The sequence below is a fragment of the Diorhabda carinulata genome, chromosome 5 (assembly GCF_026250575.1).
Source record: "Diorhabda carinulata isolate Delta chromosome 5, icDioCari1.1, whole genome shotgun sequence".
Taxonomy (NCBI): domain Eukaryota; kingdom Metazoa; phylum Arthropoda; class Insecta; order Coleoptera; family Chrysomelidae; genus Diorhabda; species Diorhabda carinulata.
The window spans coordinates 19,700,359-19,719,537 of NC_079464.1; the positions used below are offsets into that span (position 1 = coordinate 19,700,359).

A 19,179-nucleotide genomic window follows, 5' to 3' on the forward strand; every position below is an offset into this window, starting at 1 on the left:
GTTTTAAAATTAATTTTTTTTATAATTTCTTGAAGAAAGATAACATTTGACGTTTCGACTTTCCTTTCTTTCTTTATCAAAATATGATATTGACACTGACAATTTGGGTATTTTGTATTTACATTAATCAATAATAAATCAATAAGAATAAAATCAAAATTCGAAATTTGTATAAAAAATATGTAGCAGTCGTAATAAATCAAATTATTTATAGTTTTATTAGAATTTACAAAATAGAGCTATAAATTTCACTTAAATTATTTAGGTCTTTTTTATCATTTATGGTATTTTTGTTTTTATGAATGTGAACCATTAATAAAAATTCTCTTTTTCGTGTATTAGATTCCGTTCCAAGAATTTCGATAATTGAATTTATGTTTTTTTTTTATATTTCATGATTCGTTAACGCAGTTTTTTATTTTTTTTATCGTATTGATAACCTTTTAATATATTTCTTAAATATTGAGAGATCTGCCCTAAGTAGACTTAAAATCAAGAACATATAGATGCATTAATATATCAAAAGGTCTAGGAAATGAGAAATTGAAGAAATCATTATCATTATTACTTCCAGTCTGGTCAAATTAGTGAAATAAATCGAGGTACTCTTTGTTCGTGAAGGATACAAACTCTAATAGAGTAATAAATATTTTTCTCTTATATTGACCATATGAAATTCAGCTGGAGCTGTAGTCTCCATGAAATCATCACATTTGCACGCCATCTATGAGTTAGACAAACTCCTCGATCTATTTTCGTGGTGAATCAGGTTTTATTGAGTCTCCTCTTCTTTGTCTTTACAATTTCTTCTGCCATAGTTACATTTTTCTTCTTTCTCTGCATCCACCTGAGTCGATGTAAGTTGTTGTAGCAGTTATACATCGTTGTGGTTGATAATCTTATCTTCATCATTTATACACACCTGTGTTGATGATTTTTCCCGGTGCAGGCGAAAGGGGAGTGAATATAGACTGAATTACAATATCAACTAGCTTCCAACCCCATTCTTCTGGATCCATTACAATTTTAAGCTACACTGGTAATATACTCACAAGTTTTTTATTGCGGAAGACAATTATGTGAGGAACAATTAATATCATCATAAGTACGCACGGCACTCATACCAAATTAAGAAATTCTCCCCGTATAAAATTAAGTAAAAATCAAAATAACCGTCAGTCTACGTGGACTTGATGAATGTGTGTCAAAATTCATCATCTCCACTATTTACCAATGAAAACAAAGAATAATAAAGATAAATACATTTCTATTAGCTGTAGCTGTCGGAAGGCGTATGTACACAATTTCTTCGAAATTCAATGAAATGATGAAACCAGTTCAGACGATTCTGACTACCATTATTATTTATAAAAATATTATGGGATTGAAATATTTTTTTGTCTTTCGTTTTATTTGCAAAGAATTTATTTTATTTTGTGGTTTTCGCTTTGAAATTTCGTTTTACAAAAAAAAACGGATGGGGTACAAAAAGGGTTCAGTTCAAGTCTGGTACCCTGTTTAAACCAAACGCTCTTACAGGCAATTACATTTTACTCGTCTATTTAAGTTTTATAATTTAATATTCACCAAGTTAACGAGATATCATAAATTTATAAAATGAGGTATCTATAGTAGATCAAATAAAATTGACGGCAATTGATATTGGAAAAACTACACTTACCGATGAAGATAATTTTTGATGCATTTCTAACTCTTATTTGAAAAAATTTTTCAATACTGTTGATTTTAAGCCTTGCTTGTTTTCAATAAATAAATAATTTCATCAATCCAAATTCGAGCAATCCAAAGCATTTTTGAACAGTAAAAACATCAAATAGCAAAGCTCGAATTCTTAGAACCTTATTTCGCAACCATTGTTCAATTTCTAGATTAGATTGGAAATCAGAACCCCATAACTGTATGCAATTTGTACAAATGGGCTTTTTAATAGTTTCTACCAATGACTCAGTGAGCTCAATACTTATTTCAGATATGCTTTTGTTTTGTTTGATTTATTTTGCTGATTTCCAGCTGCTATTTCTGGTTTGACGATAGTTTTGTTGTGTCGTTTGCGAAGGTGGCAGTTTTCTTTTAGTTGACAAGTTTTCGATGAACAAGAGTTTCCAATATGCTTCCTAGAGATACTCGGGACTCAATTTGTTCTATTCTGAATAATATCTTACTCGAATGAATATGTTATGCAAGATGGGATAAACAGTATGCTGATTTATTCTATTGCCAAATTTTATCCCCTTATTAACTGTACTATAATGTATGTATCTTGTATCTAAAAGTTGCTGTTGTAAGCTATAGTTAAGGTGAATTTTTGGTGAAAATCATTTTCCGAGTCCAGTCCTGAGTAAATTTTTCTTATTGTGTGCATTAAAGTGAGCGACTCTTTGAAACGTAATTAGTTTTGCGTCACAATCAAATTTCCTGGTGGATTTTCTACTCGATTTCTATATCTGGCCGTCATCCAAACATTCATACTCGTAGGCCAAAGTGGCTGGGGCTTTGTAACCAACTGTAAAATAGTTAACAAGTCTCGAGCGGTGGTTAAGACAAATCGAAGCATTATAATCCATTTATTTTCTAAATCTATTTATAAAAATGACAACTAGGTCTGAAAATGAATTGAACCCTTCAGGTCTATAAATATGGGAACGTTTGAATAACACACAGGGTATTATTAATTTCAAGCGACAAAATTGAGGAACTGTTTGAATATAAATTGAGATATCACCCCTATAAGGTAGTCAGTAAAATTGATTTTAACTCTAATTTAAAAAATAATAGTAACTCGCAATTTTATAAATTCTATAAGTTTTTATTTGTTAAAGTTTTTCCAAGAATAAATATATATATATATATCGGAAAAAACATTCAAAGACATGCATTAAAACAATATGCTACTGCCCTTTTGCTATCAACTCTAGAGGTGTTTATCTTCACCTACATCATATCTCATTTCCCATATAATGTCGCTTGTTCGTTGCTATGCAACTGCCCTTCTGGTACCAGCCCTAGAGGTCCACTTTGTCGCATTTTCGGGTCTATATGGGGATACATTTAATATGGCGTTCGTTTGAGACAGCTGATTACCCTCATAAGCCTGTAAACGTCTTGGAACTAGCTTAGAGCTATTCGAGAATAAGATTTCCAGGTTTTTGGCTAACGTTTGGATTTGTCCACACTTTACTGAAGTTCCTTCAAAAGGACAAGTCTATTTGGTCTTCCTACAAAATATTTTGCCGAATTTGCTCGCCAACGCGAACCTTATTATCCGATATATGCATTTTCAGCATGATGGTGCATCTTTCCACATTTTACTGGCAATGGGACATCTATATAATACTGAACTCAGTTCACACTACCACAACAAAAATGGCAACGATATAAAGTTTGAGATAATAGAAATTTAAACATAACTAGATAAAATAATGGTTTATTCATACAATTGAGTCTTAGATTCAAGCGATCCGTCGTCTTTACGTCTTTAAACAAAATAATACGTGTTCTCTGGAAACCGTACGTTCTTTTGATTCACAAAATATCTTAAATAAAATATTCTAAGTAAATAACTAATTTTCGTACGCTTTTCGTCTAATTATAAGGTTGACAACTAAGTACTTTCGCTTTTTACTCGTAGAGAGCGTTATTTTATTTCTTGAATAACTTATGTTAGTGCTGTACTTTGTCGTTTGTCCCGTGATACTGGTCATATTGACGTAACTTTAGAAGCAAGTAGTGCGTGATTTTTATTTATACTGATAGTTGTGGGATTTTCCTTTTTTATTTCTGTAAAGGAAAGAAGAGAGAAAGAAAGAGCGCACATGTCGGAATTGGCATAAAAAATTCCGCCCTCTATCTCAGAAACGTTTCACCGTATGAAAAAATTTTCAAAGGAAAAGTTGTAGACAATTTAATGCTCTACAATATTACTGATGAATACAAATAGCGTAAAGCTCATATCAAACGAGTTAATTGCGAAAAATGTGCAAAAAATCGATTTTTTTTACTTTTGATCCCCGATTTTCAAAGTTGCTCACATCGAATTATTTGTGAGTTTTGAGAGGAACCTTAGGATGTCAAATGAACAAGTTTAAACGACTTTATAGTTCCTAGGTGAGCTACCTTAAATGACTGGACTATCTGTGTCGAATCTGAAAGATCCTTCGACGAACGCATAAGAAAATTTGATCTGCCAAAGTGAAAGTTAGGCTATGTTACGTTAGGTCAACTACATCTGGAATACACTGATGAAGCGTTGCTTGTAGTACATCATATTTGGCAGCAGTTGTTTTCAGTGAATCTTTTTTCCTGAACACACCTCCAGCAAATAAACTCTTCAGTTTTACGTCCAATTCGGTAACGGTGTCCATCTAATATCTACACCTTAAAACTTGATGTCACTTCCATTGTGAGAAATCTATTTAAAAAGAAATGTCACAAATCAACAATATCGAAGACGCAAGACTATTAATAAATACAGGGTGCGGCAGCATAACTTCCTTTTTTCAAAAGTTAATAAAACTTATTGTATGAATCAGAAAATTTTTATTCGTTTTTTATAATACAGGCACATACATAAAGTTTTGTTTTACTGAGTTTTGAAGATCAAATCAGTTAGGTGACGTCCCCCATTCTCCATACACTGAGTAAACCGATTTCTGGCGTTTGTCATGACTCTTGCCAGCATAGCAGGCGTTATGTTGGCAATTTCTTCCTGGATGTTCGTCTTCAAATCTTGTAGGGTCCTTGGACGGTTCACATACACACGGGATTTCAAAAAACCCCATAGGAAATAATCACAAGGGGTCAAATCGGGAGAGCGGGCTGGCCACTCCAAATCGCCCCTAATTGAGATAAGGCGCTCTGGGAAGTGTTCCCTCAAAACAGCCATCGATGTTCTTGAAGTGTGTGCCGTTGCTCCGTCTTGTTGGAACCAAGTGTCCCCTAAGTCCAACTCATCTAGCCGTGGGAAAAAAAATTCCTGTAACATGTTTACATACCGGTGCGAATTCACTGTCACTGTGACTTCATTTTCCTCAAAGAACCAGGGACCAATAATTCCACGTGAGTAAATTGCACACCACACTGTGACTTTAGGTGAATGCAAAGGCCGTTGATGCAATTGTCGAGGATTGGTATCAGCCCAGTAGCGCATGTTTTGTTTGTTTACGGATCCACACAAATGAAAATGGGCTTCATCACTAAAAAAAACAATAGCGTCCTCAGGAACGACTTCCAGAAAAACCTCACACGCGTTCCTCCGAGAATTGAAGTCACGTTCAGAAAGTTCCTGCACAATTGCCATCTTGTATGGATGAAAATGAAGATCATCATGAAGTATTCTCCTCACAGAACGATCGGAAAGTCCAAGGGCAGACGCATGTTTGCGCGCAGAACGCCGTGGTGATCGCAACACTGAAGTTCTAACTAACTCAATGTTCTCCGGTGATCTAATGGGCCGAGGGACTCCAGTTCTTCGTCTTGTCACACTTGCAGTTTGTCTGAACGTAGTGACCCACGTAACAATTGATTTCCGGTCCGGGACAGGGGCCAAGGGGGCTAAATTAAAGCGATTCCGAAAGGCGCGCTGGGTTGCGATCACAGAACATCCGCTCGAAAAGTAAACCTCAACGGCAAACGCACGTTCCTCACTGTTCCAACGCATGATGGCGACTGAACTGTGCCGGGACAAAACTTTATAGTCCCCCCTCTCGAACGAGACCACTAGCACTCCGTTACGACATCTACCGACTAAATGGCGAACTTTTTAAAAAAGGAAGTTATGCTGCCGCACCCGTATAATATATCGGCGCACCAATAATATGTTTACGATTTTACTATTTTACTATTTCTGATTTTAATTCCAGTTTCTACGAATTATCAGTGTAGTTAAAAATCCCCAAAAATCGCATTGATGAGAAAGTATTAACTTTTAAAATTCGTGCGCTCAAACCACCGCGCGCTCGTTGCACCCTCCTATATAATCTGTGCGCTCGAACCATCGAGCGCATGTGAGTCGAGCGCACAATGCACGCATTCGATATAATTCCCTATATTATTATGGGGTTACATAGAAAATTCTGAACTATTTTTTGTCTGGAAGTCCATATCTACGACCTAAAATACTTTCGCCTAATAATGAGAGAGTTTTTTTTTATATGTGCCCTATTCGATGAAAGAATGTATAGTAGTCACAAAAAAAACTGTGACTGTGGTTACCAGTTAAATCAAACTGCCCCCCTGTGGGGAGTGGGCCCTAAGGTGAGAAGCTCTACGTTAGAGGATAGAATAAAAAATGTATTGAGTGTCAGAGTAATTTTTTTATTCAAGTAAGACATGAATAGAATATTATAATGAGAAACATTGAATATATCGATTTTCTTAAATATAATTAATGACACATTCTACACAACAGCCATAATATTTAATAAATGATTACTTACATTTTGACATTATATTTATATGAATATGGTAAACATCATAGAAAATTGGGGGATTCGGACAGAAACTTCGCATCCGTACGTGATAACGACCTGACACTAGAAATTTTAGAAAAATATTTCATTTATTGCATCGTAGTGACGCGAAGTGTGCATCCGCCCGAACCGGATATGTCTCGAAATGGTCTGGCTGCTGCCACTATGAAATGGCGTGCCTTACATTGCCACATAAAAATACTCCATTTATAAATTTGTGATTATTTTCTAATTTCTTATATTTATAAAAGATATGTTTACTATCTCAGATAGATGATCTTTCGAATGATATGTATGGGATAATACATGTTTCCGAAGAAATCTTATATTGCTACAACATACAGGGCTTGAATTATAAAAAGGTATATCCACGGTATATCAAATCAAAAGAAAATTCGATCAATTAACTTGCTAATGTAACCATCTGGATTTTTAATTCAAATAACGTAGTCAATACCAAACAAATTAATAACGAAAGGAAACTTGCTTAGAATGACAGTATTTGTAGGTATCTTTACCCTGTATATTAAGATCCTTTTTAAGGACTTTACATTTGAATGACATAGAAAGTTTATACAACGAAGAAATTTGATTTAAAATCATTTGTAAAAAAAATGCTAACTATAACTCGAAAAATATTGTTTCAATGAATATAGTAGGAATATTTTCACGCAGTTTACTAGAAATAATAATTATTTTATCTATAATAAGTTGTTTAAAAAAATTATTCATTCACTGCATGTATGGAATGGTTTCTTTGTTGATACAAGTTTCCCAAAAATCAAATTAACTAAATGTAGTATCTTGATAAAGCAGTAAGACATCAACTTAATGCACCATATAAAATGCACTACCATACTGCAGAAAATGATAGCGAAGCCATTTCAAGAAAGAGTTTAGGCCTAAAAAAAGACTGGTTGAGTTAGACATCTATGTTCCAGGAATATTGAAGTCAAACTTTAACCTCAGTAAAACCTCGTTTCTATTCATTTGCTCCATGGAGATTATTGAATCAAAATACATATTTTGTGATGAAACCATTCCTCTGGTATCTTATGAAACATTTGCAAGCACATGTTAACAACTTGATAAAAGAAGTTATGAACAACCTCCAAGTACTTAAACTGGTACTGCAGAAAATACTACCGATCAAATTCAGTCTAAATAGAAATATAACATTTGCAAAAGATAGTTTCTGCTCATTTTTCATTCCATAGTAGATAGTTCCATATCTTAGTGCGCTAGCGTGATGCTCCATGGACATTATTGAGTCAAAATAGATATTTTCCAACGAATCCATTCCTTTGGCATCTAATGAAATATCTGCAAACATATGTTAACAACATTAACAACTTGATAGAAACTGTTAAAATCTACGTGAACAACTTATAAATACTATACGCTCGTTCTACAGAAACTATGCCAAGAAATAGCTTGAGTGTCAGAAAATGTTGTTGTTGTAAGGTATCTATCTTACCAAGTCAAAATTACTTTGGAATAAACAGTTGTTTCTAGTTCGATACCATCAAAAGGATATTAGCTTTTATTAGTGGGACACGAGGAACTTTTCACGAAGCTTAAGATAGCTGACTATCCACTGTTATAATTCTAAACCATGAAGCAGTTCGTAAAGATTATTTATCTCTTCAATAGTTAAAGAGGTTTCACCCAAAACTATAAGCTAATCAAACGCAGATAGTTTTTAAAACAGTCCACCAATAGCTAATGAACAGTTTGCACACTTACCAAAGCCAAACTCTTAAAGCAAAGATACAGGATTCATTAATAATTGAAAGCTAGTTCGTATTCTAAAAAGGTCTGATTGTATTCATTTTCTTGTTTCTATGATTAGTCATGTGTCTTACTGCGGTAGCTAGATACTCCATGGACATGATTATACTACAATACATCTTATAAATTATAAATAATACAAGTCCTACAAAATGTTTGGTATACGTATAAAAGTGTGTGAAGCATTTCTACAAGATATAGAATTGATAAGAGAAGAAATGCTACAGGAATGATCATGTGGGGAATGAGTATCCTCACAAGTATTGAAAAAGTGTATAAATTCTATGTCATTCTCAACGTCTTCATGCAAATGTCCTGGATAATAAAATCAGTAATGGAATGTTTTGAAACGAATATTGTAAAATTTGCATGAAGCAAAAATAGTCTTGGAAACTTCTTATCACGATATATTACTTAAATTAATTATATTTATATATGTTTTATTTAAAACAAGCTCATAGTTATTGACTATTTTTTAAATGTAGCATGCATGATTTTACATATTGTTGTTAAGAATTATACGAACTAATAGCTCTTAATTTTTAACAGATATGAAACGTCCGTGATTTTTAAAAAAAATCTGCTGTCTCATAGACGTTTCGTATCAACTTCAACCTTATATTTTACAACATATCAATCTTTCCGTTCACCGGATATGTAGGCCAGTCTGTCCCGATTTGGTACGCGATAAATCAACAAAAAAATTAAAATATTTCACATACAAGTACATTTAGAGATATAAGACATCGAGAGAGGTAAAATTCGAAATGTGAATATTTTCCAAAAATTATAGCACAGAAAGTATAATTTTTGGATATTAGGGACAAAACAAGTAATGGTGGATGTTATTCTACCCTTATTATTACTATAAATTCTCTAATATGATATGTATAATATAATACCTCGGTTTTTCCTGTATATTTAGTGCAAGAGACACAATCTTAAAGCTACGAATGTTATACGCTATTTTTTTTTGATTTTTCAGTAAATATACAGGAAAAGGAACCATTGCATTCTCATTTATAGGAATTGTTGCAAGAGAATGTAAAACGCAGCTACTCCAATCATAAATATACCACAGTTATTTCAAGGAAGTTTCGATTTACCTCAAATGAAAAATACAGCTCCACAGCTCTTTTAGACTTTAGTTTCAACATTCTTGACTATTTTCCTCCACTTCCTTTTATTATTTTTCTTCAGTCCATCCTTCCTAGTGTATCTATATCGACTTTGAATTCTTGTGGCTATTCTCATTTGGGTGCCCTCTCCTTCTATTTCCTCCTTCTTCCTCCAGGACCTCTATATCCAATGGAATATGCCAATTCGAACTCTTTTTTCTTTGTTTATGCGTCTTCAAATACCTTCTGTCATTTTGACAGACCCATATATTTTCCTGAGGTTTTTTTTTCATATTTTCAGTTTATTTTCAAATTTTTATGTTATTGTCCATATATCTGATGCCTATAGAACTGCTGGTCGCTTTTACTTTGACTTTTCTTGGAAGATTTTTTTCTCTTGATTAACTTTATTATTCTTTTCAATTTGTTATCTGTACGTATAAACAACATAATGTAGAAGAAATCCTAGTTATTTAGCTACAGCACTTACATGTTTCGAGAATATACCACAGTTATATCAAGGAAGTTTTGTTATACCTCAAATGAAAAATACAGCTCCACAGCTCTTTTAGACTTTAGTTTCAGCATTCTTGACTCTTCTACTCCACTTCCTTTGGCCCTTTAATATTTTTCTTCAGTCAATCCTTCCTAGTTTATATCCCGTAAGTATCAAAAACAGCATATAATTACGGAAAATGAGAAACCACCAACAGTACCAGAAGATACTTTATGTTTTGAGAACAGCAGCAGAAAATGAAGAGTCAGCACCTGGTTAACCATTAACTGGGTTTGTTCCAAGTAGATGAAGAAGATATCATTTCAAAAGAGAACATTACAGTCAACCAGATTGTTTGAAATCTATTTCTGGTTTATCTCGCTTGATATATCCTTTACTTAGTGAAGTGCACCGTGAATCTTTCGGTCTGGTTATAGCTATTGGTACTGTATAAACAACATAAAATGATCTAGGAGAAAGCATCGGCTGAAATAAAAATCAAAATGAAACATACTTTGTGTCAAAAGATGTACTATAGCATTGAATAAACTTCATTTGCGATGTTTGTATGTGAATCTCAATCATTAAGGTCATTGTTTCAATAAGTTTCTGTGGTCTTTTCATTGGATCTTACAAATAATATAAAAAAAATAATTTAACTCATTTTTTATATATTAATAAGTGATTTTCTAAAGATCACTCTCGCTGTCAGTATCAAATATTTGTTTGGAAATTTCCAATTGGTAATAGCTTGATTATTTAGTATAATGTAGCCTAATTTTGATTGTACTGGAAATAACAATCAAATAGAGTCAATCACCATATTTCAAAAACTATTTCTTTTCAAATATGTATCAAAATTTGGGAATTATTTATTTCTATTCTAACAATAATTATTTAAAATGTCTTAGGAATGTTTGTTTTTGTACCTTTTGAGCTAATATCAATTTTTGTAATGATTGAGGGTGGATTATATTTGTGAAACATGACTCGATGCTTCTTAACGACGTCAATCAACTACTGCAGTTAAAATATTTTCATGAGTTTGGTATACAAAAGATGAAATAATTCTACGTATTAGACTCATTTTCTTGAACAATTCCTATGTATATATTCCCCGAAATACCCCATGAAACTATCACATTGGTACCTATTTTTCATATAAACATAAAGATGGAATCTTTAACGTCTAATTGACAAGATACCTCAATGAATATTCATGGTGTATTTAAAAAATATCCCAAACAGCTACTAGTGATACACTTTAAGATCTTAGAGCAAAAAAGCTTGTGATTTAACTCATAAAAATACACGCTGCCTAATATGATAACTTATACGTAACTATAAATTTTATAATAAAAACACTTTTTTTCTCGTAAATGTTATGTTTACAAATTAACACAGATCTTCTTTAGCTTGTATACTAACTCACTAAATTCTATTTACGGTTGAAAATACCTAGCTAAAACACATATAGTGGTGCCCGTAATGGCGACTACTGATAAAACAGAATGAGTGCCGTAATCAGCTCTGTTTACACCTAAATCATATATTTTCGGAACACACTTCATCTTATCCAGAGGTAGACTCTGAAGACTGTACTCTCGGTGTTCGTGTTGCATTGTACAAACCGTTCGTTTCTTCTGCATCAGATCGTCGTCTTTATCTTTCAGATTACGCAACCAATTTTTGTACCACTGAAGCTCGCAATCGCAAAGTAACGGATTATCTGAAAATTTGCGAATATTTTTATTTATTTTGATACAGAGAGCTTAGAATACAAATCAACCAAGTCCAAAGCTTAGACATTTACATCAGTTTTATTCGTGTTAAAATTCCATAAAACTCAAACTATTGAACTTGGTTCAAAAGTTTAGAAATATAATGAGCCAATTCCAAGTATTTAATGATGTCTGCTTAGAGATCAAATTAAAAATATGAAAAAATATCATTTCTTTGTTGAAAAGAAAAGTTTATTAATATAAAAAGAGTTATCATCGGTACCATTTCCTTCAGTTGCTTCGTTGCCTTGGGTTTGATGATTTTATGAAAAGTTTTTGAAGTATCTATGATAAATAGGGAGTATTTAAGGGTGTAGAGACAAAATGTCTTTCTATTTTTGAAAGTCATCTGTTTTCTGGTCTGTACAGACAATATAGTTTGAGCTTTCACGCCTCTCCCTGGCCTAGATTTTTCACAGGTCTTTTTCGAGATGTCCAATGCTCAGTACCCCGAAATTTCACTTTTCAAAAGATTGATTTCTATTTGGGAGAGTTCTTTTTACCAAATCTCAACCACTGTATCTTGAGTATATTTTTCGAAATTATATATTCTATTTAAATTTAACAAGTCCAAGGAGTAGCTTTGACATTTACATTAGTTTTATTGAATAAATTTCGTGTTAAAATCCCATAAAACTCAAACTATTGGACTTGGATCAAATGTACTCTGAACAATTTTAGAAATATAATGAACCAACTCCAAGTATTTACTTCCTCGAGATCAAATTAGAAATATGAAAAAATATCATTTCTTTGTTGAAAAGAAAAGTTTATTAATATAAAAGGACTTATCATCTGTGTCATTTCCTTCAATTGCTTCGTTGCCTTGGGTTTGATGATTTTATGACAAGTTTTTGAAGTATCTATGATAAATAGGGAGTATTTCAGGGTGTAGGGACAACATGTCTTTCTATTTTTGAAAGTCATCTGTTTTTTGGTCTGTACAGACAATATAGTTTGAGCTTTCACGCCTCTCCCTGGCCTAGATTTTTCACAGGTCTTTTTCGAGATGTCCAATGCTCAGTACCCCGAAATTTCACTTTTCAAAAGATTAATTTCTATTTGGGAGATTTCTTTCTACCACCACCTTAACTTGAGCCAATTGATTTTCCTATATTCAGTGTCCTTTATCCTGTTCGTGATCAAATTTTTGAGGTGTTCTGTATTCAAAAACTTTTCTCGTTGTATTTATACAACAACAAAAGCTATTTTACTTTCGCAGTTTTATCAGACAGCAGTCACGCTACTTTCTTACTCTTTCTATTATACCAATTTCAGTGTCGTTAGAAAGCAATAAGTTGCTGGGTAACATAAATTTCAAATAAATTGTTTCTACATCTACATCCAATAGAGTGTTTAAACAAGCTTTAGTAATGTAAGTATTTTTTATATTCGTGTTTTGGTGGTGCTCAAAAATGAAACTTAATCGAAAGAACTAACCGAAAGTCCCCCAATTCTCGTTCCAAAGTTTCGAACTATGAATACGTAGTAGTACTTGGATATTTAAAGCGTTTACTTAGAGAATTCATGGCTTTTCCATAACGTAACATTCCAGCATGATTTTGTTTGGTATTTTGGCCAGATACGAAACGAGAGTCATCGTCCAGTCAACGTATTAGCCAGATTTATCTTCCGTTCAAATTTGGTATCACACGAATCTCTTTTATCACTCAAAATCTTTTAGTGGCACTTATTACCACTAGAAAGATCAAATTGTGGATCAATGATTTTATTCTGTTCTCCATTTATAACAGTTAAGGGAATTGTGGTAGAAAATATTTTAACGATGTGTAGAATTCATTCAATCATTAATTCAAAATATTCAAAATTACGTTCCAAATTACATAGAAAGAAAGTTTTTGTTAAACTACTATCATTTTATTTATAATCTATAATGTAATCATGATATCAGATATGTTTTTATTGTTAATAATTAGTTTACTCACCCATTATATCAACAACTCGGAGAGTATCTAAAACAGGATCCATTACATCTTCAGGAACATGCATCAGTTTGTTGTTTTGTAAATTGAGTGTTTCTAGAGAATTCAGATTTTCGAAAACCATACCACTCAATGTTCTTATACTGAAAATGAAAATTTTCGAATTTTATTACAAAAGAAATTATCGCTCACTCCTAGAAAGTGAGCTAGCCAAACAATTCAAATTAAATGTACACTTTTCTTGCCTTTTTTTCGGCAAATTGATTTATTGAATCATCTCTATAGCTGAAGACGATTTCGATATTTCTAACATTTTTGCCTCTATAGACAATAGTGACAATTCTGCCCCATCGAAGTGATTTTTTATCAGTTTTAATTTTGAAAAACTTCTTTCAGCTGTTGCAGTCGTAACTGGAAGTGTCAAGAATAGAAAGCATGCTGTTATTATCTCTGGAAAATTTGATGAAAGGCTATTGAATTTTAACAGCAATAATTCCATGAGTTCCTTAATGAAATGAATTTTTTTAATTTCAGATTTTAAGCATGTTTTCAGAATAATAAATTGCTTATAAAGATTAACTGAGATGTCTTTACTGTATTTAGCCGACAGTTTTCCGGAAGCATTTTTTATCACTTCGTTTGAAGAACATAGGAGTTTCTCCGGTTGTAATACTTATTACTCAGGCCACAAAGGCTCTCAATAATTTGTTTACTTTAAGAAATTAATATATCCAAACAGCAATAGAATACATTGACTTTGAAATATAATTCCGGGTCTGAAATTCTCTCATCTCGTGATAACTCACCAAAAAACGCTTCGTTAGCTTTTTAAAATTTGAGTTTCAAGTCCTTCTGCACTGGAATCGGATAGTGCTATAAACCCCAAAAAGGACTCACAGATTTTTAATTCTTTAGGTACATTATCATCATTTTCTGTTATCGAGATGTATCGAAAAACTACTGAAAGTTGGTCAATTTTTGACAAATCTTGTGTTGTATCCAAAATAGTTGAAATGAAAACATTTCACTAATTTTACGACTGATACGGCGGTAGCTACATTCCTAATTCTTATTACTAAATATTTTTGTAAATTATTAATTTAATAATACTCGTAAATAAATATTTTTGAAAGAAACTATCCTGAATATCTCGAATTGTTTTTGATTACTAAACCAGTGACTTTTATATATAAAAAATTTAGTTTGAATGAGTTAATTTAGTTTCATGAACAGTTCATTGTAGTTGATTATATTTCATATTTTTATAATAGAATATATGCTATTTCGTCATGATATTGATGACTTCTAAATCGGCTTATGCAATATTGTGATGATTGTCCTATATTGGCGACAACATCGTAACGAAAAATATTTTCTACTATAAAATACTATAAAGGCCGCTTAACATGATGCAAGACAACGTGCAATGCAATGCAAGACGCAATATTTCTTCATCAAAAGCATGCGTAAATGAAGTTTAGTTGATTGTTGATGGTGCAAGATCTCGCACTTGTAATTTTATGTTACTTCATCCATTCTCAACATTTTCTCGTATAATTTACAAAATTACAAGTATTCAGTATCACCATTTCAACGATTGTTCAATTAAAATTGATGGACTTATTACTACAATACCGTTTATTCATTGTCAAACTATACGATTGAGTATACAGAGTATTTATTCAATTATATGCTGATAACATAATATGTCAACATAGCGTAATGGGAAAACACGTATATTTGTAATTGGGTTAAATCGAGCACTCTCACGTGAACTGTTCATTTCACCTACAAAATTAACGACGATATGTCCAGCTGATCGATATACACTGCTCCAAATAATGGGAAAAACAAATATTCTTAATAATTTTATCAATCCCATGAATATATGGTGGTTTTTGAACACCCACAGAAGTTTCAGAAATTGAAAGATTCACGAAATACGAAACAGATACATAGAGATTCATTAACAGGAATTTTTGTACGAGGATGGTTCCAGGAATACCCGACACAATTCAAACTCATTAGCTGGTGCATTGTCTTGATGAAAAACACTTTTTTCTTAACCAAATGCGGATGTTTTTGCTTGATTTCTCGCTGTTGATAATCTTTCCTTTTTATAGAAACCCAATAAAAATTATCACAGGCTTAACCCAAAAAATCCGACTCCATGCCTTGCCTATGAATGACATGGTCTTTGTATTCTTTCTTGTCAAAATTTTCAATTAATATGGAATGTACCGCACTTTTTGAAATGCCCAACTATGTCTGCTAGCTCCCGCACATTCAGTCGACGATCATCCAGTACCGCTTTATAGATTTTTTTCAATATTTCTGGAGTCGTCACCTCATTTGGTCGACCCCTGCGATGCTGGTCTTCGCAGGTCGTAAGTCCTGGCTTAAACTCTGCTATCCAATAGTTTACTATTGATAACGAAGAAGGAGTCTCACCCAGAGTACAATCTAGTTGATCAACTTTTATATTGGGCTAATGCCTTTCAAATAAAACTGTTGTATCACATAACGTCGACCAATTTTTCCCATGTTTACACTAAACGTGGCGTCTTCAAACTTGAAACATATGCTGTATAGATTGTGTACTTTCTGATACAGTTGTATTTTTCAAGCAACTTCCGCCAAATCTAGGTCAGGCCAGGTACTGGTATGATGAGACGTGCCTAATTGAAGATAAAGTTTACCAAAACTAATTGAAAATGGCCGTCGAACACATTTAGATAGTTCAGCGAACTCAAAGCACCAACTGCAGGAGGCTGCAAGATTTCAATTAATTGCCATTTTGATGTTTGAATCAAAAACTACGCAAGATTGCCAATTCTTCCTCAATTGTCACATAATGTTCAATGACGCTCTTTACAAAATTGATTCAATGTTGTTGAAAGAAGAAATTACTATTCAGACTTCGAAAGTACTGATGATATTACTAACGATTTGCCAGAAAAAAGTAAATAGAAAACCATCTAAACGTCATAATATCATTAGTTTCTTGGATATCACGAAAATGAGTGCTGATATTTGACATGAAAATTTTAACATTCGAAAAGTGTGCCCAAAACTGGTGATTCATTTCGCATTGTCTGCATTAAGAGGTTTCTTATCCAAGTACAACATCCTAGTGATAGACCGCCGACCTTATTCGTTAGATTTTGATCCCTGCGACTTCTATCTCTTTACAAAGGTCATCATATCTTTGTTAAAAAGTGTCTGAAGAAAATAGGGCGAGCGTCCTGAAGGAACTGCTTCATTAATCTGATTTGTGATGAAATCCAATGTAATTCAGTATCCAGTACATATTACAGTGAATGATTGAAATTTATTATCACTTACTCGTTCTTTTGCAAATTTAGAAAAGTTATCGAGTCTCCATATCCTGAAAAGGCATCTTCTGCTATATAACTGATGTTGTTCGATCTCAAATCCAAATGACGCAACCGGTGCAGTTCTTTCAGTGCATCTGTTGGAATTGTGTGGATGTTATTATCGCCTAGTCGAAGATACTGAAGATTTCCTACCAATGAACAGAAAGATTAAGGATTTCTCATGATTCATAAATAATTTTTTTGAAGTTATCCTTTACCTTCTAGTCCTACAAAAGCCTCTGGATCAATTGTGTCGATGTTATTTCCCTCTAATTCCAAGGAATTCAACATCGTCAGATGTGAAAATACTTTTGCTGGAACTTTTCGTAATTTATTATGAGCCAAACCTAACGAATCCAAATTTTTAAGACCTAAAAACATGTATCTGATGAATAGAAATCAAACATGACTAAATTAATATTTTGGTATACGGAATTTGAAAAAAGTACTTACCATAAAAATCACCTTCCTTTATTTCAGATATCCTATTCTCCTGCATTTCCAACTTCTTCAGCATATCTAAAATTGCAAGGGACTTCTGAGGTACAGAAGTTAAACCATTTCCACCCAAATTCAGTCGTTTCAGTTTCCTATAACAAAGTATCCAGGAAATTAATACAAAAATTTTGCGAATTAGTAAAAAATAATGTTGAACTTCCATCAAACGAGCTTTAGACATTATCAATTTTAATCTATAGAAAGAAAAAGATGCGTTAAATATGATTTTTTTAGTACAAAATGACATTTATACATACTTTTCGAGTCCTACAAAAGCGTCAATGTCGATGTTAGTTATCTTATTTTCATAAAGCGTGAGTATTTCCAAAGTATCCAATCCTTGAAAAGCTTTAGCATGGAGACTGGTCACTTTATTGTGATTCATATTCAAAATAAGCAATTGGTTGAGATTTCTGAAAGCTGCCGATGGGACCATCGTTAAACTATTTTGTGATACGTCTAATTGGGTCAACATTTTTCCTTAAACAAACATAAATTCTTTCAAAAATGAGTTTCATGACTAAAATATTGAGAGATGTAGCGACAGAACTAAAATCAAAATCAGGTGTCGAATGCAAATGGAATCTGAAGTATTTCTAGTCTTTAATTGAAGTCAAAATTTTCGGTAAAATCCAATACTAAAAATGCTTCACGCAAATTTTTCAAAACTTCAAGCACAGTTGTAAAACAACTGACTGGAACATGCTCTCTAATGACGTGGTGTTCGAATTTTCTAGATCTTTGAAAACAGTATCTAGTCTGGCATATAATTTTTCCCCTCAGGCGTTTTAAAGATAAGCATCCTGGTTCACTAAAGGTTTACGTATATCTACAAAGAACATGCGATCTTTATCTCACCTGAGGAAATTCTCGGATAGCATCTTCTTTAAAAATTACGTGAAACTATACAACCGCCAAGGATATTTATTCTCCACTTAGGAGAAAAGTTCAGCAAAAACGATATGTAGAGCTTGACGAGCTAGCTACAAAAAACTTTTTTGGAGGTGAACAAATGAGCAAAGATGAAAATACCATTCATTCCCATTCATCATATCTGGCTCCGATGACAGAATATTTGGTCTCGAAGGCAGCAGTACCTCTAAAAAGATAAATTATTCTAACCCCAACCATACAGAAAGATGAAGGAGGCTGGGGGAGAAGTGATATGCAAAAAACCTGAACAACTAGCCACAAAAAATTTTGTTGGAGGAATATGAACAGCCGAAGACAAAGAAATCAGTTTGGTTACCACAAAAAATATAGTAGAGAGATCAAAAACAAACATAAACAAAAAAAGCACCTAGATACGATTTTAGTATTTAAAAAACTACCAAGATCAAGAAAGCATTCTAAAAGTATCAAGTTGATTATGGAAGTTTTCACCAGAACAAGAATTTCCTATCGAATTGGTTGTGCACTAACCATTCATTGCCCATTCATCATATCTGGCTCCGATGACAGAATATTTGATCTGGAAAACAGTAGTACTTCTAAAAAGATAAATTATTTTTCCCCAACAATAAATAAAGATGAAGGAGCTTGGATGAAAAGTAATATACAAAAAATGATACACTCTGCAGAACCTGAAGAACTAGTCACAAAAAACTTTGTTGAAGAAAAATGAACAGCCGAAAACAAAGAAATCATTTTGGTTACCACCAAAAATGTAGTAGATAGCTTGAAAACA

At 32.9% G+C, this 19,179-nt stretch overlaps 1 protein-coding gene across 3 annotated transcripts in view; it reads right to left on the reverse strand.

Moving 5' to 3' along the window:
• Positions 1 to 10,017: 10,017 nt before the first annotated feature.
• The window catches only part of LOC130893656 (protein slit), a 90,284-nt gene continuing 81,122 nt past the window's right edge, over positions 10,018 to 19,179 (reverse strand). For all 3 annotated transcript variants that reach the window (XM_057799920.1, XM_057799921.1, XM_057799922.1), the window contains exons 4-9: positions 17,750 to 17,972; positions 17,448 to 17,584; positions 17,213 to 17,365; positions 16,963 to 17,143; positions 13,621 to 13,760; positions 10,018 to 11,622 (exon numbers count right to left, since the gene is read on the reverse strand). In XM_057799920.1, the coding sequence (XP_057655903.1) occupies positions 11,336 to 11,622; positions 13,621 to 13,760; positions 16,963 to 17,143; positions 17,213 to 17,365; positions 17,448 to 17,584; positions 17,750 to 17,972 (1,121 nt within the window). In that variant the 3' untranslated portion in view covers positions 10,018 to 11,335. The remainder of the gene's footprint in view (positions 11,623 to 13,620; positions 13,761 to 16,962; positions 17,144 to 17,212; positions 17,366 to 17,447; positions 17,585 to 17,749; positions 17,973 to 19,179) is intronic.